General features: G+C 43.5%; 1 protein-coding gene across 1 annotated transcript in view; it reads left to right on the plus strand.

Annotated features, from left to right (window-relative positions):
* Nucleotides 1-6389: 6389 nt before the first annotated feature.
* Nucleotides 6390-26908, plus strand: part of LOC126417010 (multidrug resistance-associated protein 1-like) — a 39573-nt gene continuing 19054 nt past the window's right edge. The window contains exons 1-2 of the mRNA XM_050084898.1: nt 6390-6521; nt 23844-24169. Coding sequence (XP_049940855.1) covers nt 6390-6521; nt 23844-24169 — 458 coding nt within the window. The remainder of the gene's footprint in view (nt 6522-23843; nt 24170-26908) is intronic.

The following is a 26908-nucleotide window of genomic DNA, read 5'->3' on the forward strand; positions in this document are numbered from 1 at the left end:
TTCTGTTCGTCGTCTTTCTGCTGTAAGCGTGTGCTGTTCACAACGTGCAAGTGTGCTGTAGACAACATGGTTTATTCCTTAGAACAGAGGATTTTTCTGGTGTTGGAATTCCACCGCCTAGAACACAGTGTTGTTGCAACAAGACGAAGTTTTCAACGGAGGTTTAATGTAACCAAAGGACCGAAAAGCGATACAATAAAGGATCTGTTTGAAAAATTTCAACGGACTGGGAACGTGACGGATGAACGTGCTGGAAAGGTAGGGCGACCGCGTACGGCAACCACAGAGGGCAACGCGCAGCTAGTGCAGCAGGTGATCCAACAGCGGCCTCGGGTTTCCGTTCGCCGTGTTGCAGCTGCGGTCCAAATGACGCCAACGTCCACGTATCGTCTCATGCGCCAGAGTTTACACCTCTATCCATACAAAATTCAAACGCGGCAACCCCTCAGCGCCGCTACCATTGCTGCACGAGAGACATTCGCTAACGATATAGTGCACAGGATTGATGACGGCGATATGCATGTGGGCAGCATTTGGTTTGCTGACGAAGCTTATTTTTACCTGGACGGCTTCGTCAATAAACAGAACTGGCGCATATGGGGAACCGAAAAGCCCCATGTTGCAGTCCCATCGTCCCTGCATCCTCAAAAAGTACTGGTCTGGGCCGCCATTTCTTCCAAAGCAATCATTGGGCCATTTTTTAGATCCAAAACGATTACTGCATCACGCTATCTGGACATTCTTCGTGAATTTGTGGCGGTACAAACTGCCTTAGACGACACTGCGAACACCTCGTGGTTTATGCAAGATGGTGCCCGGCCACATCGCACGGCCGACGTCTTTAATTTCCTGAATGAATATTTCGATGATCGTGTGATTGCTTTGGGCTATCCGAAACATACAGGAGGCGGCGTGGATTGGCCTCCCTATTTGCCAGACATGAACCCCTGTGACTTCTTTCTGTGGGGACACTTGAAAGACCAGGTGTACCGCCAGAATCCAGAAACAATTGAACAGCTGAAGCAGTACATCTCATCTGCATGTGAAGCCATTCCGCCAGACACGTTGTCAAAGGTTTCGGGTAATTTCATTCAGAGACTACGCCATATTATTGCTACGCATGGTGGATATGTGGAAAATATCGTACTATAGAGTTTCCCAGACCGCAGCGCCATCTGTTGTTGAAAATTGTAACTACTGTAATTTCGAAAGTTTGTCTGCCTGAAAATGTACTGTTGTCCCAAGCATATTGCAACAAACGGTGTATTTCTATCGCTGCTCGTTTAGTTTTTATTGCCGTTTCAAATATACCGGTCATTTTTGAAACACCCTGTACATTGCTACAAATAAGAACCGTATTTGAATATGAACGGACTAACGGGTTTCCATGGAATATTTCTACTTTCGTGTGCAATTTCTACCATAGCAGATGGTCGGTACATCGTCAATTCCAGGAACTCCTCAGAAGGTTTGGATGCTGTGTGTGGTGGTGTCGTAGTTTTACGGAAGTACGGCGGCTCAATCGAGACCAGGTGTTGAAAAGATTTTACAGCATAATTAACGAAATCAAATTGTTGAAGATAGCAAAAGCAAAATCTATGCTAGAAGTTGTCGATGCCAATAGGGCGCCAGATTTAGCGCTTTTGGGAAATTTGACTGCTCATTTATGTGACTTAAAATGGGATGAAACACACTTTTCGATTTGATGCGAGAATGGTCTCGTTCTTGCAGGATCTTTTTCCGTCTGTAGCGATGTCGGAGATTTGATGTTTTAGCGGATTCCTGATATTGACGATACACTCGTGAAATGGTCGTACGGGAAAATTCCCACTTCATCGCTACCTCGGAGATACTGTGTCCCATTGCTCGTGCGCCGACTACAACACCACGTTCAAACTCACTTAAATCTTGATAACCTGCCATTGTAGCAGCAGTAATCATTCTAACAACTGCGCCAGTCACTTGTTGTCTTATACAGGCGTTGCCGACCACAGAACCATATTCTGACTGTTTACATATCTTTATATTTGAATACGAATTTCTATACCAGTTCCTTTGGCGCTTCTGTGTATAAATGGTTAATGAAATACAATTTATAAAATGTCAAATTAATTACATCTCTCTTTTTAAAATGAAGATTCATAAATTAATAAATTCTTAATTACTTAGACGTGTGAACTATATATCTCCAAACCTCCGGCCGTTTTTTTTTACCTCAACGGTTATTGTCGGTGTTAAGTAGATTTCGTGTGGTCCCAAAATACTCGTCTTTATTCAATTTGGGCCAGGTAAATTAAAAATCTGGACAACCCTTTTCTAAATTATTACCTTAATATATGCTGGGTTGTCTAAACCTTGGTTGCGAAACCTAAACAACTTACTTTGAGTTAACGAACTAGTAGACTGAAATGAAGATTCAGTTTTTTATTGGCATAAACATTTTGAACTTTCCTGCAACAAGCAAAGTTCACAGCAACTTTTAAATGAAGATCGCCATAAAAAGACATATCTAGATCCCATCTCTGAGCCTTGCTATACTATCTAGCTATGACAAGTGCAGTAAAACCTGTTTCATCTAACCTGTTCTTAAAAAAAACGAGTCGCACAGATCGGTATTTTAGCGACTGCCAGAAACGCCGTTGTCTTCCACTAAATACACTCCTGGAAATTGAAATTAGAACACCGTGAATTCATTGTCCCAGGAAGGGGAAACTTCATTGACACATTCCTGGGGTAAGATACATCACATGATCACACTGACAGAACCACAGGCACATAGACACAGGCAACAGAGCATGCACAATGTCGGCACTAGTACAGTGTATATCCACCTTTCGCAGCAATGCAGGCTGCTATTCTCCCATGGAGATGATCGTAGAGATGCTGGATGTAGTCCTGTGGAACGGCTTGCCATGCCATTTCCACCTGGCGCCTCAGTTGGACCAGCGTTCGTGCTGGACGTGCAGACCGCGTGAGACGACGCTTCATCCAGTCCCAAACATGCTCAATGGGGGACAGATCCGGAGATCTTGCTGGCCAGGGTAGTTGACTTACACCTTCTAGAGCACGTTGGGTGGCACGGGATACATGCGGACGTGCATTGTCCTGTTGGAACAGCAAGTTCCCTTGCCGGTCTAGGAATGGTAGAACGATGGGTTCGATGACGGTTTGGATGTACCGTGCACTATTCAGTGTCCCCTCGACGATCACCAGTGGTGTACGGCCAGTGTAGGAGATCGCTCCCCACACCATGATGCCGGGTGTTGGCCCTGTGTGCCTCGGTCGTATGCAGTGCTGATTGTGGCGCTCACCTGCACGGCGCCAAACACGCATACGACCATCATTGGCACCAAGGCAGAAGCGAATCTCATCGCTGAAGACGACACGTCTCCATTCGTCCCTCCATTCACGCCTGTCGCGACACCACTGGAGGCGGGCTGCACGATGTTGGGGCGTGAGCGGAAGACGGCCTAACGGTGTGCGGGACCGTAGCCCAGCTTCATGGAGACGGTTGCGAATGGTCCTCGCCGATACCCCAGGAGCAACAGTGTCCCTAATTTGCTGGGAAGTGGCGGTGCGGTCCCCTACGGCACTGCGTAGGATCCTACGGTCTTGGCGTGCATCCATGCGTCGCTGCGGTCCGGTCCCAGGTCGACGGGCACGTGCACCTTCCACCGAGCACTGGCGACAACATCGATGTACTGTGGAGACCTCACGCCCCACGTATTGAGCAATTCGGCGGTACGTCCACCCGGCCTCCCGCATGCCCACTATACGCCCTCGCTCAAAGTCCGTCAACTGCACATACGGTTCACGTCCACGCTGTCGCGGCATGCTACCAGTGTTAAAGACTGCGATGGAGCTCCGTATGCCACGGCAAACTGGCTGACACTGACGGCGGCGGTGCACAAATGCTGCGCAGCTAGCGCCATTCGACGGCCAACACCGCGGTTCCTGGTGTGTCCGCTGTGCCGTAAGTGTGATCATTGCTTGTACAGCCCTCTCGCAGTGTCCGGAGCAAGTATGGTGGGTCTGACACACCGGTGTCAATGTGTTCTTTTTTCCATTTCCAGGAGTGTACATTTCTAACTAAAATAGTGCATTCGCTTCACGTATGTCAGGCGTACTTGGAACTTGCACTGATAAACATTAGCTGTTTTGTGTTCTGTTCTTTGCTGTCAATAAAATTGTAACGCAATTCAGTTTCAATAGTTTGTCGAATGCTATTGCCAAGTTGTCAATCAAATACTTCGTGCTGCGCAATGCTTACCATTCGCATTACGTAGCCGTCTGAAGTTGATGGGTTATTTTTTTAAGTTTTATTACAAATGAGTTCGTTCTCGAAAGTGGTGACCTTTTTCTGCTTTTATTTGCTTTTCTTCTGATTCTACTTTAGTAGTTGTGAAGTTCAAACTCATAAATAAACGTTAACACCCAGGGTTTTCGGTAGCCGTACCATCTTTTCTTGCCACTGCTAAAGACGAAAGAGATGTCAGAGAGCCAGTAAATTCTGATTACTGAAATACTCTAAATTCCTTGTATAAAACAGCTTCAAACATCTGATTATTTGCAAATGAGTTAATGTGTTAAAAATTTTATATCAAGCACGTAAGCCAGAAAAAGTCTAGAAAAGGTTTTAAATTATGTTTAAAGTTTGTTTGTAGTCGCTAAGTGTCCACATCCTCAAATAAAGTCCAGGTATTTGCGCACCATCAGCTACACTGCCTCAAGACAAACACACTGTTTCTAACTGTAAAACTTGTCTTATTGTGTTCAACTTTTAATACAAGAGTATACTTCTTGACGAATAGATTATGACAGCACTTTGAATTTTAAAATCGGTCAGTAACTATGCGAAATACTGGAAACCAAATTATTGTTGCGCCTGGAAGCCGTTAGATATTCTGCAAGCGCACCGGGTTCGGAGAGGATAGACAGAAACAACCTGAAAAGCTTGTAAGAATGTAGCAGAGTAGGTTGTGTTGAGAAATAATTGTTAAGAAAAAAATTTGATAGATTGCCCTGTTTCCGAGTTGATTAGCTCTGACCTTAGCCAACCAGGCCACTGTGCTTGAAACTTCAAGTGGCCCGTCCGATAGGCCAACTAATTAGCATCCATTGTTCTCACAGCGCACAGAGCGTGATGGCACACGAGACTACTCAGCTTTTGGTCCTGTTTGGATCCTTACTACCATCCCGTGCCCAATTTTTGTATTGCTCTCTTGTTTCGTATCAGGAAATCAAACGAAGAACGTGTCTGGCGATAGCGTCTCTGGCAGGCCGCTTGAATTTGCGTGCGCAACGGCCTGGCAGGATAACTTAGTGCTAAAAACCCTTTTGTTGTTGCAGACGCGCCTTTGCATTCTGAGCAGAGGTGGCTATTGTCATGGCTGTACTGCTCGCCAAATGCTGGAGCCTGGGCTGAGAGAAGGCGTTCTGGCCCATATGAAATACTTACCATCCTATTTATCGGATACTATTTGGTGATAAAATTTGAATTTTGCTCGTCTGATATCTTCACTCGATAAATAACTGAATTTCTTTTCGTTTTCCGCCGTACTTACTGCGCTGCCTCAAATTAAGTAAAATGCTGCACGAAATTTTGCTTGGTGTCTCTTCATTCAGGCATGTCCAAAAGAACAGACACTGCATATCCATACCTAGCTGACCAATGGATCTATCTTCTTCAGTGCGTATGCACAAATACGTCCGACCTCCTGCGGGGATCTCAGAGTAGCTAACATGGAGCAAATGGACAGGGGCTCCGAATAGGTTGCGCTCCGTGGGAGTGTCGGTCGGCCGTCAGCCGTGCAGAGATGGTCCGCACAGTTGCAGAAAACACTGTGTCTTGTATGGCACAGTGGCTAACGCACCTGCTAGTAAGCAGGAGGTCCCAGGTTCGAATCGTGGTTGGGCACACATTTTCACTCATTGCCGCTGATTCCGCATATGTCCTGATGCAGCTCACTTCAAGCAATCCCTTCCCTTTCCTTTCCTTTCTATCCCCTCCACCTTCAATTTACATAAAATGTGTCCGAACTGCAGATTCCATGTGGTGTCTGTTCTTTCGGACGTGCCTAGAAGAACAGACACCACGCATTCATATAATCTATTGAACAGCTTAAATTACTGTGACTGAAATATTTAGCTGTTGTTTACGCAACATGTGCGGGGCTACCGCTTCATCTTGAAGTAACTTCACGAACGTGTGCCCTTTTATACTGGCGGGTCTGCGTTGCATGACATCTATTGGTAAATTCCGCAGTACGTAGAGGTGTCTTGATACTCCTGATATGGTCTATGCCGCAATGGTTCATAACGCAGGTGTGGGTAACACCATCTACAGATCGGAAGTCAGTACACCTTTTCTTCCATTAGTTCATTTCGCCATGTCAACATTTGCTTCCAAAGAAGAATGTGCTTCACTTGCTTTCCACAGGTGCAACTTACGCTCAGCCATTTTCATAGATTTTTCTGGGCCATCTGCTATTGGTTTCAGCATTGGGACATTTATATCACAGGTTGGACAAATATGTTTTTAATACAGTGTACATGTAAATTCCACTGTGTCTGGAAGATAGGGGAAAATAAATACACGATCGAGTCACATTAATGTGACCACTGTCTATGTTCAACGATGGGTAATAACCATCCACAGACTGCAGATGGCAGCACTAGCAGTGGAGGGCATATAAGGCGTGTCGGGGGGACATGGAAAATGTTGTCGTAATACTGAAATGCAACAGTTTATATGACGTACGAAAGAGCATGTCCATTGGCTTTATAGAGCCAAGGGTGGAAGAATTTCCGGAACGACTGTGTCTGTAACCTGTCTGCACGCCACCATAGTGCACCAAGCATGGCAGAATGGCACTATCCAAAACCGGTACCAAGACAACTGTGGTGCGCAGTGGACCATAGATGACAGGGGTGAATGACAACTGGGCTAATAAATGTGCACCTGTTGAGTAGCTGACCGCCCAAATGAACCAAGGGGCTACCAACAGTGTCTCCTCATCGATCGTTCAGCAAACATTGCTGAGTACGCAACCGTCCTTGGGGATCACGGCGTTTTTCCTCGGCACGATTGCACGTACCAGCAGGACAATGTACCGTGTCACACAGCTCACAGTGTACGTGCATGATTCGAAGAACACCAGGATGAGTTTACCGTGCACCCCTGGCCCCCAGGCTCCCCGGATTTAAACCCAGTCTAGAATCTGTTGGGCCATCTGTATCGCGCTTTTCGCACCATGGATCCTCAACCGAGAAGCAGCTGGTCACTGCATTGGAGTCTTTATGACTCCACATATCTTCCAGAACCTTCGCGACGCTCTTCCCATGCGTCTCGCAGCAGTCTGCGCTGGGAAAGGTCGCTATTCTGTCTTCTGACAAGTGGTCACATTAATGTTACTGGACAGTGTATAATGCCGCAGAACGTATCTCCTTTACTGGCGCAGTTTGTTTCGTGCATAACTGATATATTCATGTCTTGTGGTAAATATTTTCTGTACATGATAGCTTTGCAACAGTGGTGCAAAGGAGTCAATAAGCATCAAGGGCATGTACACTTTAGATTCTAAACTTTCGTTACACTGTCTGTCTTTCGTTGACCATTAGGAGCAGTCAGGCCAGTTGTATATTTTTGTGTTAACGTCAAATGAATCTGGAATGATCAACATTTCACAGTAGGCTTCCTACAAACAGGATGTACTGCGTTGCAAACACCACATGTAGGGTCTTCTAGCGCCACACTAGCTTACTTGTGGCAGCTCCGTACCGACACAGTCAAGGTGTTACATTCCATTGTATATCTCAAAATAAGCCGCAAATGGCTCTGAGACGTCCACCTGAATTGTTTCTGGCAAGACTCCTTTCAGTTTTCTTGTTACGCATAATGGAATATTCCCTTTACTTTAAATGAAGTGTGGAAATGAAACGAGGGTTATGATTGTTCGCGTTTCCAGCAATTATCATAGTTCTCCATTAGCAAGCATCTCTTCCATGTGAGCAGCATAGACATCTAAACCCAGGATAATTTTGCGATGAAATGTTAGACACTACATAATTCCAGTGCCTTAAAGGTAAAGTTGTGCATATTTATTTGGTACGGTTGTTCAGTTCGGCTTGGCTACTCCCCAGTAGATCCACTCACTCTCTTCTCACTACATAAATAGTGAATTTGAAACTTATTGGTGGGTTGAAATTGTTTGCCGGATCTGGGACTCAAACACCGACTGAACCCTGCCTTACACTGGCACGACTCACAGCCAGCATCACAACTTCAATTCTCCCATTATTCATCTCACCCCTTCTTTCCAAATCATCGGTACCCATATCTTCAGTTCTACTATACAGGGTGTCTCAAATATTTTGGGTCAGATTGAAACAGGTGATAGTGTGTCCTCAACTTTTTATATTGAGATGGGGAACCAATGCCCAAAAACGCATATTTATTGTGTTAGGGACATGCACAGCCTACAATGCATAACAACAACATAGCTCATAGTAACTGTCTAAAGTGAGGACCGTCAGTCTCAGCGCACGCATGGAAAAATGCATGAAGTTCTGCTGCACTTCTCAAAGATACCAGATGTCTGTAATATCAGGAGAAAGGCAGCTTGGACCCTAGCAAGCAGGTCTTCATGCATTTCTATAGGTGTTGCATACGTAAACATCTTGACGTAACCCCAGAGGAAAAAGTGCAGAGGTGTGAGATCTGGTGACCGCACCTGTCATGGGACAGAACCTCCCCTTCTAATCCAACGTTGAGAGTATGTGTTGTTCAGCTGTTCATGTACCGTGACATCGACTGGGCCGGTGCACCATTATGTTGAAACCACATTCTTTTGCAGACAACAAGGTGTTCAGTCTACAAGAACTGTGGAAGCATATCTCGCAGGTACACCAGGTAATGTGGACCAGTCAAATGAGGAGGCAGAAACTAAGATACAAGATACTGCTTAATGACCTTGGACAATACCAGCCCAAATGTTGACAGATGTGAGGGGTGTGTGGGTTGTCCTCGCTACAGACATGCCTGTTAAAAACACCATCATGGGTGAATGAGGCCTCATCTGTAAAGAACACAAACTGTACTAAGTTCGGGACTACAGTACAGTGATGGATAATACATGGACAGAAGTGAATGCAGGACTTAAAATCCGTTCGTCCCAGTGCTTACACACTTTCTTTATGACAGGGGTATAATACTAATTAGTTGGTAGGAGCGGGCAGAAAGTGATAAGGTGCTGGGCCGAAATTACTTTACACATTTTATAAAAGGATAATTTATTAGAGGAAGATTGTATTTTAATATTAAAGTTCAAAACTTAGTTTTCCTTCACGATTAAATATACATGCCCTTACTTCATGTTACAGTTTCTAATGACACCATGTTACAAGTATAACAGCTTAACAGTTTGATGGTGATGCACATGAAATCAACATCGAGTTACAAATTTTACTCACTGATTGTAACTCAGGAAAAGAACGTTTCAAATGGTTCAAATGGCTCTGAGCCCTATGGGACTTAACAGCTGTGGTCATCAGTCCACTAGAACTTAGAACTACTTAAACCTAACTAACCTAAGGACATCACACACATCCATGCCCGAGGCAGGATTCGAACCTGCGACCATAGCAGTCGTGCGGTTACGGACTGCGCGCCTAGAACCGCGAGACCACCGCGGCCGGCCAAGAACGTTTCAAAACTGACATCACTTTCACAGAGCTTAGGTAACAACTATACAGGCTAAAGCCTGAGTTAGGAAACTCAGCTGCACTTTCGCAAATTTTCGCGTAATCCAGTTCCATAGTAATGAACTACCAATTACCATATAAATTATTAAAACTTGTAAAAAGTGCTATAGCCATGTTCACTGTTGTGAGAAAATTTTTAAAAGACTAAGAATAATTACACAGCTTCACATAGTGAACACTTTAAAATTTAAGCTCGAATACACAAATACCAAATAACGTAAATGTCAGCCACATATCTTTTCAAACAGTATCTACTCACAGGAGCTGATGCACCTGATTAGAAACAGTGGTATTCCAAGAAAACACTACTGACAACTTAGAATTAAGTAGCGATTTGCTGTAACCAACACCAAGTAGTAATTACAATTGACTAACTTACAGCATGACAAATTAAAACATTGATTTTCTTATAATACAACAAATCGAAACGTAGATTACTAAAGAGCCTCGCTCCAAATAATAACACACAGATACAAGCCCTCCTGTCGAATGGTTTCTTCCTGAGAAACATCAGTCAAAAAGGTGGCCTTTACAATTATTTATTAAAGCGGAACGTTTGTATATAAATACCTGTAACATAGATTTGTTACCACAAGTTGTTGATGTTGTGGTCTTCAGTCCTGAGACTGGTTTGATGCAGCTCTCCATGCTACTCTGTCCTGTGAGCTTCTTCATCTCCCAGTACCTACTGCAACCTACATCCTTCTGAATTTGTTTAGTTTTACCCTCCACGGTGCCCTCCAATACTAAATTGGTGATCCCTTGATGGCTCAGAACTTGTCCTACCAACCGATCCCTTCTTCTAGTTAAGTTGTGCCACAAACTTCTCTTCTCCCCAGTCCTATTCAATACCTCCTCATTAGTTATTTGATCTACCCATCTAATCTTCAGCATTCTTCTGTAGAACCACATTTCGAAAGCTTCTATTCTCTTCTTGTCCAAACTATTCATCGTCCATGTTTCACTTCCATACATGGCTACACTCCATACAAATACTTTCAGAAACGACTTCCTGACACATAAATCTATACTCGATGTTAACAAATTTCTCTTCTTCAGAAACGCTTTCCTTGCCATTGCCAGTCTACATTTGATATCCTCTCTATTTCGACCATCACCAGTTATTTTGCTCCCTAAATAGCAAAATTCCTTTACTACTTTAAGTGTCTCATTTCCTAATCTAATTCCCTCAGCATCACCTGACGTAATTCGACTACATTCCATTATCCTCGTTTTGCTTTTGTTTATGTTCATCTTATACCCTCCTTTCATGACACTGTCCATTCCGTTCAACTGCTCTTCCAAGTCCTTTGCTGTCTCTGACAGAATTACAATGTCATCGGCGAACCTCAAAGTTTGTATTTCTTCTCCATGGATTTTAATACCTACTCCGAATTTCTCTTTTGTTTCCTTCACTGCTTGCTCAATATACAGATTGAATAACATCGGGGAGAGGCTGCAGCCCTGTCTCACTCCCTTCCCAACCACTGCTTCCCTTTCATGCCCCTCGACTCTTATAACTGCCATCTGCTTTCTGTACAAATTGTAAATAGTCTTTCGCTCCGTGTATTTTACCCCTACCACCTTTAGAATTTGAAAGAGAGTATTCCGGTCAACATTGTCAAAAACTTTCTCTAAGTCTACAATTGCTCGAAACGTAGGTTTGTCTTTCCTTAATCTAGCTTCTAAGATAAGTCGTAGTGTCAGTATCGCCTCACGTGTTCCAATATTTCTACGGAATCCAAACTGATCTTCCCCGAGGTCGGCTTCTACCAGTTTTTCGATTCGTCTGTAAAGAATTCGCGTTAGTATTTTGCATCCGTGACTTATTAAACTGATAGTTCGGTAATTTTCACATCTGTCAACACCTGCTTTCTTTGGGATTGGAATTATTATATTCTTCTTGAAGTCTGAGGGTATTTCGCCTGTCTCATACATCTTGCTCACCAGATGGTAGAGTTTTGTCAGGAGTGGCTCTCCCAAGGCCGTCAGTAGTTCTAATGGAATGTTGTCTACTCCCGGGGCCTTGTTTCGACTCACGTCTTTCAGTGCTCTGTCAAACTCTTCACGCAGCATCGCATCTCCCATTTCATCTTCATCTACATTCTCTTCCATTTCTATAATATTGTCCTCAAGTACATCGCCCTTGTATAGACCCTCTATATACTCCTTCCACATTTCTGCTTTCCCTTCTTTGCTTAGTACTGGGTTTCCATCTGAGCTCTTGATATTCATACAAGTGGTTCTCTTTTCTCCAAAGGTCTCTTTAATTCTCCTGTAGGCAGTATCTATCTTACCCCTAGTGAGGTAAGCCTCTACATCCTTACATTTGTCCTCTAGCCATCCCTGCCTAGCTATTTTGCACTTCCTGTCGATCCCATTTTTGAGACGTTTGTATTCCTTTTCGCCTGCTTCATTTACTGCATTTTTATATTTCCTCCTTTCATCAATTAACTTCAATATTTCTTCTGTTACCCAAGGATTTCTACTAGCCCTCGTCTTTTTACCTACTTGATCCTCTGCTGCCTTCACTACTTCATCTCTCAAAGATACACATTCTTCTTCTACTGCATTTCTTTCCTCCATTCCTGTCAATTCTTCCCTTATGCTCTCCCTGAAACTCTGTACAACCTCTGGTTCTTTCAGTTTATCCTGGTCGCATCTCCTTAAATTCCCATCTTTTTGCAGTTTCTTCAGTTTTAATCTACAGTTCATAACCAATAGATTGTGGTAAGAATCCACATGTGCCCCTGGAAATGTCTTACAATTTAAAACCTGGTTCTTACTCTGGCTTACCATTATATAATCTATCTGAAACCTGTCAGTATCTCCAGGCTTCTTCCATGTATACAACCTTCTTTTGTGATTCTTGAACCAAGTGTTAGCTATGATTAAGTTGTGCTGTGTGCAAAATTCTATCAGGCGGCTTCCTCTTTCATTTCTTATCCCCAATCCATATTCACCTACTACGTTTCCTTCTCTCCCTTTTCCTACTACCGAATTCCAGTCACCCATGAGTATTAAATTTTCGTCTCCCTTCACTATCTGAATAATTTCTTTTATTTCATCATACATTTCTTCAATTTCTTCATCTGCAGAGTTAGTTGGCATATAAACTTGCACTACTGTAGTAGACGTGTGCTTCGTGTCTATCTTGGCCACAATAATGCGTTCACTATGCTGTTTGTAGTAGCTTACCCGCACTCCTATTTTTTTATTCATTATTAAACCTACTCCTGCATTACCCTTATTTGGTTTTGTATTTATAACCCTTTATTCGCCTGACCAAAAGTCTTGTTCCTCCTGCCAGCGAACTTCACTAATCCCTACTCTATCTAACTTTAACCTATTCATTTCCCTTTTTAAATTTTCTAACCTACCTGCTCGATTAAGGGATCTGACACTCCAGGCTCCGATCCGTAGAACGCCAGTTTTCTTTCTCCTGATAACGACGTCCTCCTGAGTAGTCCCCACCCGGAGGTCCGAATGGGGGACTATTTTACCTCCGGAATATTTTACCCAAGCGGACGCCATCATCATTTAAACATACAGTAAAACTGCATGCCTTCGGGAAAAATTACGGCTGTAGTTTCCCCTTGCTTTCAGCCGTTCGCAGTACCAGCACAGCAAGACCGTTTTGGTTAGTGTTACAAGGCCAGATCAGTCAATCATCCAGACTGTTGCCCCTGCAACTACTGAAAAGGCTGCTGCCCCTCTTCAGGAACCACACGTTTGTCTGGCCTCTCAACAGATACCCCTCCGTTGTGGTTGCACCTACGGTACGGCTATCTGTATCGCTGAGGCACGCATGCTTCCCCACCAACTTCAAGGTCCATGGTTCATGGTTCTTACCACAAGTAAACAACATAATTAAAACGTAAGAGGTTACACTTAGACGCTTGTTATGTGCAACAGCGATTGATTTGAATGTTGACGAAACGTGAACGTCTTGAGGTCACAGCACTGTTCCAGTGTTGAGACGAGAATAAACATAACTCAGCTTTCAGATGTTATCAGGACACGGGTACAGCATAAGTACCACAAAAATTCTCACCGCTGTCTGGAGGCCTTGGTACGAGAAAACCACCGAGCCACAGCTCAACTGTTTAGACCAGCCGAATTAACAGGGTGGGACAGGATGCCAGAGTAACAATAACTGACAAGTCTTCTACAATAGTCTGCCACAATGTCACCAATTCATTGCAGGCTCCACAAGAGTCCACTCCACACAACTCCAAAATAGCACAGGCTTCTGATCTGCTCTTCAGAATGTTAAAGAGTCCTTCGAGACACACGTGCCTCTAGCAATGGAAAGCGGACCATGCTACTGCACAAGTAATAGCACAGCCGACTGCCCCGGGGCCTGCTGTCACGGCCTGCGCCACTCAAGGCACCTCGCGGGGAGCCGCCACACAGCCCACGGCTGCTCTCGAAGCGGGAACCATGGCAATGTGCACGAGCCCAAATAATCTCACAAACGCTGAACAAGAAACTTTCTGACTGAAAAATGTCGAGAGGACAATCGAATTATCCAAGAAGTTAAAAGGCGCAACACAATCATCGTAAAAGAATTTGATAAAAGCAAGCCATACAGCTCAACCTGTTCCACCAGTATTCTCCAGACTGTATCCTTCAAAGTGTATGTTTCATGGGCAAGTTTACAGATGCTTATTGCTGCGTGGTCAACCATAAGATCCAACACCATCTCCTCACGTCTGGTGTTCGGCCCTCTGTGGCAGGTTCTCTGTGGTGTGGACTAAACCCCTCTCTCGTAAGTTGGTATCCACAGAGATAAAATTCTCCCAATTAGGATGACGCCTGTTGGGAAAGCGTTCACTGCACGTTCGTGTTCCTCTCTGGGTACTACATCCTGCCATACTGTAGGTTAAGTGTGTGTCTGGCAAATTTCATGACAAGCAGTGTTCCATCTTTGACTACATGTCATACGCTATTCACAGTAACATGCCTCACCATGAACAGAGCACAAGCTGTTTGAAGCGATGGACAACTGACACCAAGGGTAGTGGTGTGTGTGTGGCACAGGCTAATGCACTGGTGCAGTGCATGCAGTTGTCACATGATCCACGTGCTAGTATACTGTTTATAATCCACAGCCTGTTCGAGTGTAGCACAGACACCCAGGATCCTTGCAAGAGTGCGGCAGAACTGCATGCGCCATTGCAATATGTTCATTGAGACTGGTGGTCATTGCTTTGAATAGTTACTATGAGTTACGTTGTTGTTATGCGGTGTACTCTTTGTATGCCCGTAACACAGTATGTACGCATTTCCTACTATTGATTCCCCGTTTCATTATAATAGTTTATGGACCACCTGTTTCAATTTGACCAAAAGGTTGAGACACCCTGTATAGTACTTCTCTTCCATTTTGGAATTAGAGGTACTGGTAGTACTGCCAAATGGCAACCTAATAGGTACGAATATTTATGCAGCACTCAGTTCTGATGTTGCAGGAGGTTTCAAAGCAGTACACATTCCGATTCAGCGCGAAAAATTAATTCTGGTGAGCTGGACTTTAGTTTACGGTTTGCTTTGAATTCGCGGACACTTATTCACTGTTGATTACTCAGTCGCTAATTAACATACTTCCCCGAGATATTTGGGAATGATGGTAATTTCAATTACCTTTTAAACCGAAAATTTTCCAATACTTCCAATAGATAATTTTTTGTCTGTGAGACCACGTCATAGTGATTGGATGTTGATCAATGTTTGGACGACACTTCAAGTGACGGCCATAAGAATGGGGTATATAATGTTGTCAGTAATTTTAACTTAGCTGCAGCTGAATCATTGCTAAATCAACGTCTACCACACCATTCCCCTAATAGCAGCACTGACCAATAGTTTTACCATGCTCATATAGCTACTATACTGGTGTGTCAAACTTGAGGACAAAAGTAATTTTCACATGATGTGTCACTGCCAAGCTGGACGAAAATTGACAATGCATAAAAAGAACTGCTACAGTTAGTACAGAAAGTAACTGAAAGAAATACTCAATGAGACCAACGGAAATGACACTTTTATTGAAAGACAGTAATTACACTGATGTCACCATGATTCATGATCTCCTGGACATTACAAAAGGTGGGACATGTTCCTTAATAGGGAGTGCGATTACTACAGGCAGCAATGTATGTTCTTTAACGTGCTCCCCACATCATAATATCTGGACTGCCAAAACGATCATGTTGGCAATGCTGGATGTATACTCATATGGCGAGAGATGGGAACATGTAATGCACCGAGGAACATTTACGAACATGATCGGTTTGGTGGTCCAGCTGGTATGGTGTGGACAAGCATAATCTTGCATGGACGTACTAGCCCTCAAATCTTTGAACACAGTGTTCAAAGATTTAGGGGTGCATTCGGCCCTGATCTCTTTTTTATGGATAAGAATGCGTGACCCCATCAAATTGTGTAGGTGGAGGTGCTCTTGGAATGGTAGGATATTCGGCGAATGGCCTAGCCCATGGCTTCTTACGACTTCCATCAGGCACATGTGGGATGCATTGGAGGAATGCGTCCATATTCACCAACGACCTTCCAGCAGTTGTATCCCATGCTGGTTGAGGATTGGAATGCCCCACAACCAGAGCTTCTTACCAACCTTGTGGCAGCCTGGGTGCCCATTGCAGGGCATGTACTATCATCCGTGGTGATCACACGCCCTATTAAGAACCATTTCCCACTGTTTGTAATGGCTGGCCAGTGTGGCCGTGCGGTTCTAGGCCCTTCAGTCTGGAACCACGTGACCGCTACGGTCGCAGGTTCGAATCGTGCCTTGGGCATGGTTGAGTGTGATGTCCTTAGGTTAGTTAGGTTTAAGTAGTTCTGAGTTCTAGGGGACTGATGACCACATATGTTAAGTCCCATAGTGCTCAGAGCCATTTGAACCATTTGTTTTGAGCTGAGGAAGTAATCAGGGATCAACAACTGTGAATTTTTTGGACACCATGATTATTACCGACAGGACTGTTGGAATGAACAGATTTGATGTTGTTGTGGACCACAGAGAAGTTAGAACAATTTTTGGTGGTGACAATACAAATCACCAGGAATTATTCAACCTTACACGTTCCCAAATTACCTCATATAAGTATCCATTTGTCACTTCTTGCAATGGAGAAAGATCATTATCTGCAGATAAATGCATCAGCCTAAGTGAGGAGAATTTGGCATATTATTCGCCAGCAGAAAAATGCTTCTATTGGGGCACAAAAAGGCGAGTCTATTATTGTTTAAGAGACTCTCACTGAAAAGTGGGGGCCTCGTTGTACCTTCCTCAGCAGCTTTAAAAAATTTCCCAAACTTTTTCATATGGAAACACATTCACATTATTTTTTAATATGCAGCTCACCTCTCCAACTCCCACAACCTACCATAACTGTAACTTGCCCACAGCCACTAGTCCATCACTCAACAGTTGTTCATACCCATTAACTTCCTCTTCCCACTCTCACTCACTTATTCAGCCTAACTCACTGTCATTATCTCTTTGTGCCTCTCTAATTGCCACTGTCTCTAGTCTCACAGAAACTGCCATCACCTCTTGCTGTCACTGTCTGCCTCTTGCTCTCTCTCAGTGCTGCTGTCTAATTTATTCATTACCACTGCTGCTGTCTCTTCTCATTGTCATTATCTCTCTCTTCCCACTCACCTCCATGGCATGTCAGTGAAGCTTTAAGCATTCAGTGCCAGCATTCAACAAGCCCATTGCTCTGGGGGTTGTATACTGTTGTGCTAAATCATCTCACCCAACATAGTTCACAAAGCTCCCAGAAGAGGGAAAACTCCAACTGGCTGCCCTGGTCAGTGGTGACAGAAGCTGGGCAGCTGAAGCACAAGATCCACATTAATAAAAGGCCTCAGGCCACTGTGTTGGCTGTGATAGTAGTGAGGGGAATTACCTTTACCCTGTGGGTAAACCTGTCAATGGTTGACAATATGTAACGAAAGGGGTCTGAAGGGGGTAATGGCCTGATGAAATCAATGTGTATGTGTTGAAATCTTCATTTTGCTATGTCAAACGTACTCATGAGGGGCTGTGCATGACATCCTACTTTTGCGCACTGACAAGCCACAAATGCTCACACCCAACTGTGACGTTTTATCACTCCGGGCCAAACAAAACGTTCGACTACCAGATGTGTGGTGGTGCATACGCCAGGGTGCGCTAAGTAGTGAATACTATGAAAATGTTCCAGCGGAGAGGTGTGGGGATCACCGGACATATGCGTCCTGTTGAAATGTCACACCAGATGGGTGACAAGAACCCAGGAAGTGTCCATAACTTGAGTTTGAGTCCTGTTTCAGTACTGGAGCACAATGTGGCAAGTTCAGGATCATCTGCTTGCAATCTAGGGAGTTCGCTGAGGTCCAGTTGTGAAGATAATACTGAAACATGAGATAAAGAATTGGTGATGACATTGTCTGCTCCTCTGACATAATGTATATCATTCGTAAACTGGCATATGAGATCTATATGATGGAAACATCTTGGAGATGAGTCGTTGTTGTTTTGTGGAAAGCATATATGAGTAATTCATGGTCAGTAGATACCACAAGATGGTGACCTTCGATATTGTCGTGGAAATATCTGACAGTGGCGTAAACAGCAAATAGTTCCCAGTAGAAGTTGGACCATTTGCATTGGGAAGCAGACAGTTTGTGGTAGAAAAATCTGAGTGGCTGTACAACCGAACCCACAGATTGCTGAAGTACTCGCCCACTGCTGTATCACTCACATCTATAGTAAGCCAGATGGGAGTGTCAAGGATGGGATGAGTGAGCATAACAGCCATCTGTAAGGCTGACGAGATTATCAAATGCCCGTCGCATGTCTGGACGTGATCACCCGAGATCCTGAAGTGTTGTTACCTGCTACAGCATCTGTCAGTGGATCTTCTATGTTGGAAGCATGGGGAATGTGCTTGTGGTAGTAATTTGCCATTTCTAGGATGCAGTGGAGGCCCTGAAAGTCTTTGGGCAAAGGTACCATACTAATAACCTTGACCCGTTCGGGTAGGGGACGGTGGCCGTCGGCAGGAACCATGTGGCCCTGAAAAGTGACACCAGTGTGGCAGAGTTGTGACTTAGCATTGTTCACTGTGACACCATTTGCTTGTAATAGTTGTAACACTGTATTAAGTGAAGTTCATGTTCCTCGAGTAAGGAAGAAAAAATTAACGTCATCCAGGTATGCATACGTAAAGTCTAGTTATCCAACCAACAAGTCAATGAACCATTGCCCCATCTGTGCAGCATTTTTAAGGCCGCACGGCATAAACAGATACTCGAACAATCTGAATGGGGTGAAGATGGCGGTTTTTTCAAAGTCATCGGGTGCCATTGGCAGTTAGTTGTATGCTTTGTGACAGTCGATTACACTGAAATTTTGTGCCCCATGCAGTTAGGAAGCAAAATCTTGAATATTTGGGACAGGATAATAATCTAAAATTGTTATGGTGTTAAGTGCCTAATAGTCACCACAGAGGCGGAAAGTGTCATCTTTCTTAGGCTCCAAATGAATGGGTGACGACCACCTACTAGAAGAAGGGCGAATAGTCTTACTGTCTAAAAGTTCCTGAATAATACCTTTGGCATGTTTAAGTTTTTCTGGGTTGAAATGCCTAGCCTTTGCATGTACTGGTGGACCTTTTGTGGTATTTATTCTATGGACAGTGCTGCTGTTGATCGCAAACACCGATGGGGAAAATGGACCAGCACCGGATGCAGTATGACTTAACTGTAGTGCACACACTTGTGTGTCCCAGGCCTGCAGATCAGCAGCAGTGGCAGTGATCCACTGGTAGTGATTGTCATTGAGCTCGGTGGGGTACTTGGTAGTGTTGTGAACACAGCTTCTGTCCGGCAATAGAAAAGTCATGCGGCGTTGGCAGTGGATGTAAGGAGGCAGGGTGGGGGCTGGGGCCATGGCCATGTGTGACAGCTGGGCGACCTGCTTAGATGCGTCCATGAGCTTGGCTTGCACGGAGGCGATGAATAAGTGGAGGGCTTCATTGCTGTCCTGAAGCTCGTCGTTATGTGATGTAAGGGAGAGCACTGCAACAGTGTCTTCAGCTAGCTCACACAATACAGTGGCACTCTTGGATGAGAGGGAAGAAATATTGGGACCAGTGATATGGTCTACCAAGTTAAAGATTAGTGTACCTCATTGTAGGTTAGGTGAAAGAGCATGGGCTAAGAGAAAATCTACCATGAGCACAGGTTCATCCATGTCGGCGATAATGAAAGTTCACTGTAATGGGAGTGTTAATATCCTGCAGTTTAAGGTTTAAATTAGTTATTCCATGAGATTGGATCAAGAAATCATTGGTGCCTCAAAGCAGGGGGCAAAGCTGATGCTAAAATTTAATACCTGCGGACTAACCTTGGCCCCCATGTCAACTAGAAACAAAAGACAGGACACTGCATCTTTCACATACAAGTGTCCTGGCATGTGGGGTGAAGAAGTAATAAGGGACAGGTGTTTGTGCGATGCAAAGTGGCCCATAGCACCTGAGTGGGGTCATGCTATTAGTTTGGGAATGCACATGGGGAATGACATTTCTTAGCCAAGTCGCCAAAGCAAGAATGGAAATAACACCAAGCAGAATGGCATGTAGCATTGTCCTTTGAGCTGGCTGAGGCTAAAGTGGCAGTGGAGGGTGCCGCAGTAGATCTGCTAGGAGAGGAGCTACAGTAGAGGCTGTCAGCCAGCACAGGGTCTGGGCACATGCGAGGAGCGAGTCGTACACCCTCTATACTGAATGACCAACCCATGAGGCCTGGGGGCATCCCGGGGGAGCCACGCAGGGGGTGGCAGAATGTTATGAAATTGGTCTGCGATCTTCAGTTTAGTGTCCAGTGGGGCCGAAGTTAAGTGGACAAGCTGAATTTGAACTTCCAGAGGAAGTTTGAGCAACCACATGGTCCAAAGTTTAGCATCCGGCATATGATGTGTGTCAATCATAGCATGGAGATGATGCCAGAGCTGGGATGGGGATCTGGAACCCAGCTACTCGTGACTGATGATGGGGTGGATAGCTTCCTCTGCAGATCCAGATAGTCGCTCGAGGATGGTGCATAGGGCAAATGCATATTTGTCCGTAGCAGGAGGCAAAACCACAGTATCACAGATTAGCTTCGGTTCATCATGGAGGTGCTTAGTAAGAAAAGGAATTTTGAGTTGTCATCCACAACGCCATGTAGCTGCAGGAAGTGGTCGACCAAGGCAAACCATGTGCGTGGGTGGTCCTTGCAAAGGGGTAGTAGCTGAGGCCAATGGATGGGGGAGTCTTGGCGTAACTGTTTGTCGGAACCTGTCACTCCCTGTCCATAGCTCTGCAGCATAACAGGCTCAAGTGCAGTAGTGGTGTACCAGTTCACAACACTGTCAGTGGCATGCGGAATGGTAGGCGCGGCTGGCTTGACCATGGTCGAGAAATCAATGAGTTGGGTGTTCAATGGAGTAACACCAACAGGCATAGAATGGACCAGTGCAGAAGAGTTGACCATAGTTGACCGCTGTGTGGAAAATGACAGAGTACAGTTTCTGGTCCCCTCCCCTACAGGTGCATTAAAATTGTTAAAATCATGCAACATTTATGGAACACATGCCACATGCAGCAAATGTGGAAGGAATAAAGCAGACGTAGTGGCGGGGAAGGGGTGGGGGAGGTATTTGGGAGGGCTTGTGCAAAATCTGGAGTACCGGGATAAACATGAAATTTCGTGTATTGAGCATTCAGCTTGATTTGTAACACCACTGACTCAGGTGGAAAGTTCACACTGGCACTTGGGAAACTTGTTAACATAGTCACTGGGGTTTAAGCACATTGTGTCAGCCATTGTTGAGCACTCAGAACATGTGGAATGTTCACATTTGAATTAAAATGTTCACATGTGAAGTTTTGTGCATAAAAACGTTTTGTTGGTACAGAACACTGCCATGTGATTGCTGATTCATGTACAATAACGAAAAGTTATTGTTTGTACCTAATGCCAGCACACATGGTTGTGGGAATGTAGAAGCACTGTTCTGTTGAGTACAGCTAGCTGGTGTGTTTGGAAACTGCATCAAACTGTTGCGAACACAAGGTGGATAATTAGAAAATGATGCCAAAGTGTCCATTGGAAAACCTAGTTGGCACATGTGCGGTGTTGCAGGTGGCAAGCGATCCATTGTGTACTGCTCGACAGAATGAGAGTTTGTTGTAGCACTGACGAATAAATTTGGGGGCACCAGTGTGGGGTTAGTGTTGTAGGATTTCCAGATCCAATGATGTACACTATTTTATCGGTTCATAACACACATATAAAGATATACACATCGCTTGACTCTCAGTACATTTGTTTTATGTACCACACACGAACACAGACTGCTCACAAAGAGTAATATAGGATTGGGCCCCTCCATGCCCACACCAATGTGGTGACCAAACCAAATGTTCTGCTGTCACTTCCATATAACATGTTAGTTTTCGAATCAGGAGTCACAGTATGTGGGCTGTGATGTCGTCCATGCGTCTGGGTAGGATTACTCATTGACATGGTCCATCGGGAGACAGAAAGTGGACGAAAGTGATTGAAGGGTAGTGGTTTGTAAGGGCAGAGGGAAAAAAAGTGCCTAGGCAAGCTCCAAGGGAAAAAACCTCAGCAACTGTAGGACGGGCAGTAAGAGCAGTAGTGGCTTGCTAGCTGCGACAGCGATGCAAGGTGAGATTATGTTAGTGCAAGGTATCATGGATTGTTGCCTTTGTTGTTGCGGGTGCTCGTTGTAGATGGGTCAGTCTGGGTGCTGCGGCTGGGCTCCTGTGAATTCTCCTGGGCCTGCTGCAGCAGCTTTGTCCCTGTGACAGTCCGAGTTCATCATACATTAGTGGGCGATCAGCCATAGATCAGCTCACAGTGCAGGAGGTGTGTGTGGCTGGTTTGTGTGTTGTGTACAGTATGGCTTCCTTGCGCTTGCCTGTTTTTCAGTGGGTCAAGCATCTGGGGTTGCCAGTAGTAGCTGTGTTGCAGGGCTCACCAGTACTGTTGTGTTAGTGTGCTATAGACCATAGATGTTTAGTTCCTTGCTAATAGTGTCTTTGGTCTATTATGTTTCAATCTATGGTTATGGTCATAGTTCCCCAGAGAAAGAATAAATGGATTATGTGAGTGTCTCATGTTTCTGTACAGTTGTGTGGAGAGTTTTTGGAATACCTACAAGAGGGTATCTAGCTGATGTTCCCGGTGAAGATCCGCGGTGTGTGTGTAATGTGGAGCATTGCTTATGATTCTGAGTACTTTGTTCATTCACAAAGAGCTTGCAAAACAAAGACGTTATACGTGACTTCGTCGATAGTTGCACAAATGTATATTTGCATTTGTTGCAAATTGCAATTTTTTTCAGGTCCCTAAGAATAGCTATGACTTTTGGGTGGAACAGGCTATTTCATAGGTTGAGTAGGCAATGGGATGCCACTTTGAGAGGAGTACAATGGTTTGTGGGAAGGAAGTTTCTCATTCCCAGGCCCAGAAAAGGGTATGATTAGTGTCTTCCAGAACTGAGATGATATTTGGTGATGAGAGGGGTGTTATTTATTAGCTTGTCTATGAGTATGGTCAGAGGATTAGGGATATGTGTCAAAATGTTGCATTAAACACTGATCTTCCTTTTTCCTGATTTTTCTGCTTCTTTTCCAAACCCTTTTACTAGTGCTGATTTGATATTGCTACAAATAAAATACTCACTACCAAGTTGTGGTTCTTGGTGGAGAAGGGAGTTAGCAAGATTTAAAGAATTTCATGTTTCCTAGTGTTTAGTATCTATATATTCTCAATAGCTGAAGTTACAGCTTTTAAAACATTGCAACAGACATTGTATCCAATTTTTCATTTTTTCTGAGTTTTTTTAAGGTATGCTTAATGAAATGAGTATTTGTTCTCTTCTATCCTCTGTGCATTCTTAAGGTTAAAAAATAATTGAAATTTAGACCTTTGTTACTCATTTACTTGCAAAAAATAAGTTACCAAATTTACTGAATTTTCTAATTTGCCTGTTTAAGGTTGGAATAGTAGGCAGAACTGGAGCAGGCAAGTCTTCACTGACATTAGCACTGTTCCGCATCATAGAACCAGCTGGTGGCTCAATTGAGATTGATAATGTCGATGTAACCAAGCTGGGATTACATGTTCTGCGATCATGTCTCACTATCATCCCTCAAGATGCAGTTTTATTTTCTGGGACATTGCGTCTCAATCTTGATCCTTTAAACAAGCATTCAGATGAGGAAGTATGCCATGCACTTGAACAGGCACATTTGAAGACTTTTGTGGAAGGTCATGCTGCAGGCCTCAGTCATGAGGTTACTGAAGGTGGTGAGAATCTCAGGTAGAAAGGAAACTCAAATTGTAATTTTTTTCTTATAAAATTCATAGTAATCATAGTATTAATTGTGAAGGTTACACCTTAAATATAATCTGAACTACAGAGCATGTCCATAAAGTAAGTATCATTTTGTTCTACTGCCATTGCATCACTAGTGTTGAAGTCCCACACAGTCAGACTCATATCTCTGGTTCATTGTCTTTTCATTACCACTAGTATAGAAGGGTCATGTTGTGTTTATACAAAGAATGTTAAACCATGAAATTCATTCTCGACTTATAGAGATTTGTGGTAAAAATGTAATGACTGATGGAATGGTGAGAATGTGGATGAAACAATTCAGTGATGAATGATTCAATGTCCATGATGAAGCATGGAGTGTGTGGCTGTCTGTTGTTTGTTTTAGATGAAAAAGTGAATTAGAAAGTTCATGAAAACACAGTTCAGAATAAGAATGCTTTGTGATGAGTTTCCACATATTTCAAAAGCTGTTTCGCATGAGAGTCTCACAAATCATGTAAATTTTCACTTACTGTGTTCCCATTGGTTTCTGAAAATGCTTATGAATGTCAACAAAATGAAGTGACATGGCAGTACTTTGACATTTCTTACCAATACAGTGTTGAAGGAGTTGAATTCTTAAACAAAATTGTGACTATTGTTGAAACTTGGCTTTGTAATGTCACTCCAGAATTAAAACAACAGTTGATGCATTGAAGACACTCACGTTTCCCAAGACATCATGTGCACTGTTTTCGAGGACAAACAGAGTTTTTTGACTCTTGAGTTCCTTCCCTGAGGTGAAACCATCAATGTGGTGTGATAGTGTGAAACAATGAGAAAACTTTGGTGCACAATTCGAAACAAGAGGCATGGAATGCTTGGTCTAGGCATTGTGTTGCTACTTACCAGTGCATGTCCCCATTCTGTTGGTGTCACTCCAAATTTTATTCAACAATTCAGTTGGGAGAAGTTTGATCTCCTTAGAAGTTTGATCTCCTTCCACACACCCTAAACCTCACACCTCTGACTACCACCTGTTCTTGAACTTGAAACATGACTTCGGAGGAAGGTGATTTGGCAGCAATAATGACACAGAAGTCAATGTTCATCAGTGGCTGACTTCACTGGCCACATCTTTCTATGAAGAGGACAGAGAAAAGTTGATTTACCACTATGACAAATGTCTGAACAATCGTAGCAGCTATGTAGAAAAGTAACTTAAGGAATTCTCTTTCTTGTAAAAATAAATTTTGGTTTGAAAAAATGTTTTTATGAGTTTTTTCCCAAAATGATACATATATTTGGACATGCCTATAACAATATAATGCTCTGTTTCCAAGGAGTAATCATTAAGCCTTAATCATCTTGAAGAAAGAAATCAAGCTGCGATGATGAACCTTCTATCCATATTCAGCCTTCAGTGCTAACTCATCTTCTCCAATAGTGGATGACTTGATAGAGATACTAATCACAGACGTCTGTGTTTAATGTATTCTGGAAACATTTCATCTTGAAAATTGCATTGTAGTCATTCTTGAAATGCATACAATACAATGGCACCTTCATTTGAGGAAAGAGAAAGTAGACACTGGGTGCTATCTCAGGAGAATATTCAGCTGATTCAAAATTTAATAGCCCAAAACAGCAGCAAGCATGTTTGTCCTGCACAGAATATGCTGGGGCAAAGTTGTGGGACAAAAACATACTCCTGAGCAGCTTGCTATGACGCTTCACTTGACAGCCTTTTGTAGCTATGTCAAAGGATTTTGGTAGTATACTCTTATGACAGTCTGCTTCTTATGAGTGTATTTGGTTAACATTGCACTATGGCAGACCCAAAAGCCATGTAGTATCACCTTGCCCAATGAGGCTGGGTCATCTCCATTTTTGGCAGTGAATCCACAAGTTTCCACTACTGGCTTTGATCCTCTGTCTCAAAGTCACAGTGAGACACACAGCACTCGTCCATGTTGGTTAGGTGGCTATAGAAGTAATCTGGATTGGCTGGACACAGCTACAACATTTCTGCTGCTGCTTCAATATGACTGGCCTCTTGAATAAGTATAAGCATTTGCAGAACCCAGCTGCTGTGAGATACTTTATCTGATGAAAAATGATCCATGACAGATTTTCACTTTTTCCACTATCAACACTGATGTTCGAGCAGCAGGCCTTACACTTCTATGCAATTCCCAATTCTTCAGGAAAAGATTGTCTGTCAATTTGTCCTTAGTATTCAATCTCATCTGATGAAACTGGAAGCATATATGCCTCCTAACCACTGTGTCATATCGTGATGCATTATTTCCATACACTTCCACCAACTCAGTATGGATTGTTGCAGTGCTGTTACTCTTCAAATGCAGAAAATGAATTACTGCACAAAACCCCACTTTATCATTGGGGTGTATTGTTTTGTTTTGTTTTGGCTTCTTTGGGAGCATGCTATGGTACAGTGGCATGGGATTTCAATGTGTGCCATGATTACAAACATGTACCTGCAAACAAACAAAACATAAATTTCATAATTTTCTTGTTTCAAAGTGGTATTTAAAATTTTATTACTGCCTCTCATATGCACACAATACTATAAAAGATTGACGCTTGAGGAATGACAGTTTGTCAGGTTAAGTTGGGAGGGGCAAATCAAGACGTTTATTGAAACAACTTCCAAATTGTGTTACTCGATTTATGAACATAGTGAGTCATTGAATAGGAAACATTGCTCAAATATTAAAT

This window comes from Schistocerca serialis, chromosome 8 (assembly GCF_023864345.2).
Source record: "Schistocerca serialis cubense isolate TAMUIC-IGC-003099 chromosome 8, iqSchSeri2.2, whole genome shotgun sequence".
Lineage (NCBI taxonomy): Eukaryota > Metazoa > Arthropoda > Insecta > Orthoptera > Acrididae > Schistocerca > Schistocerca serialis.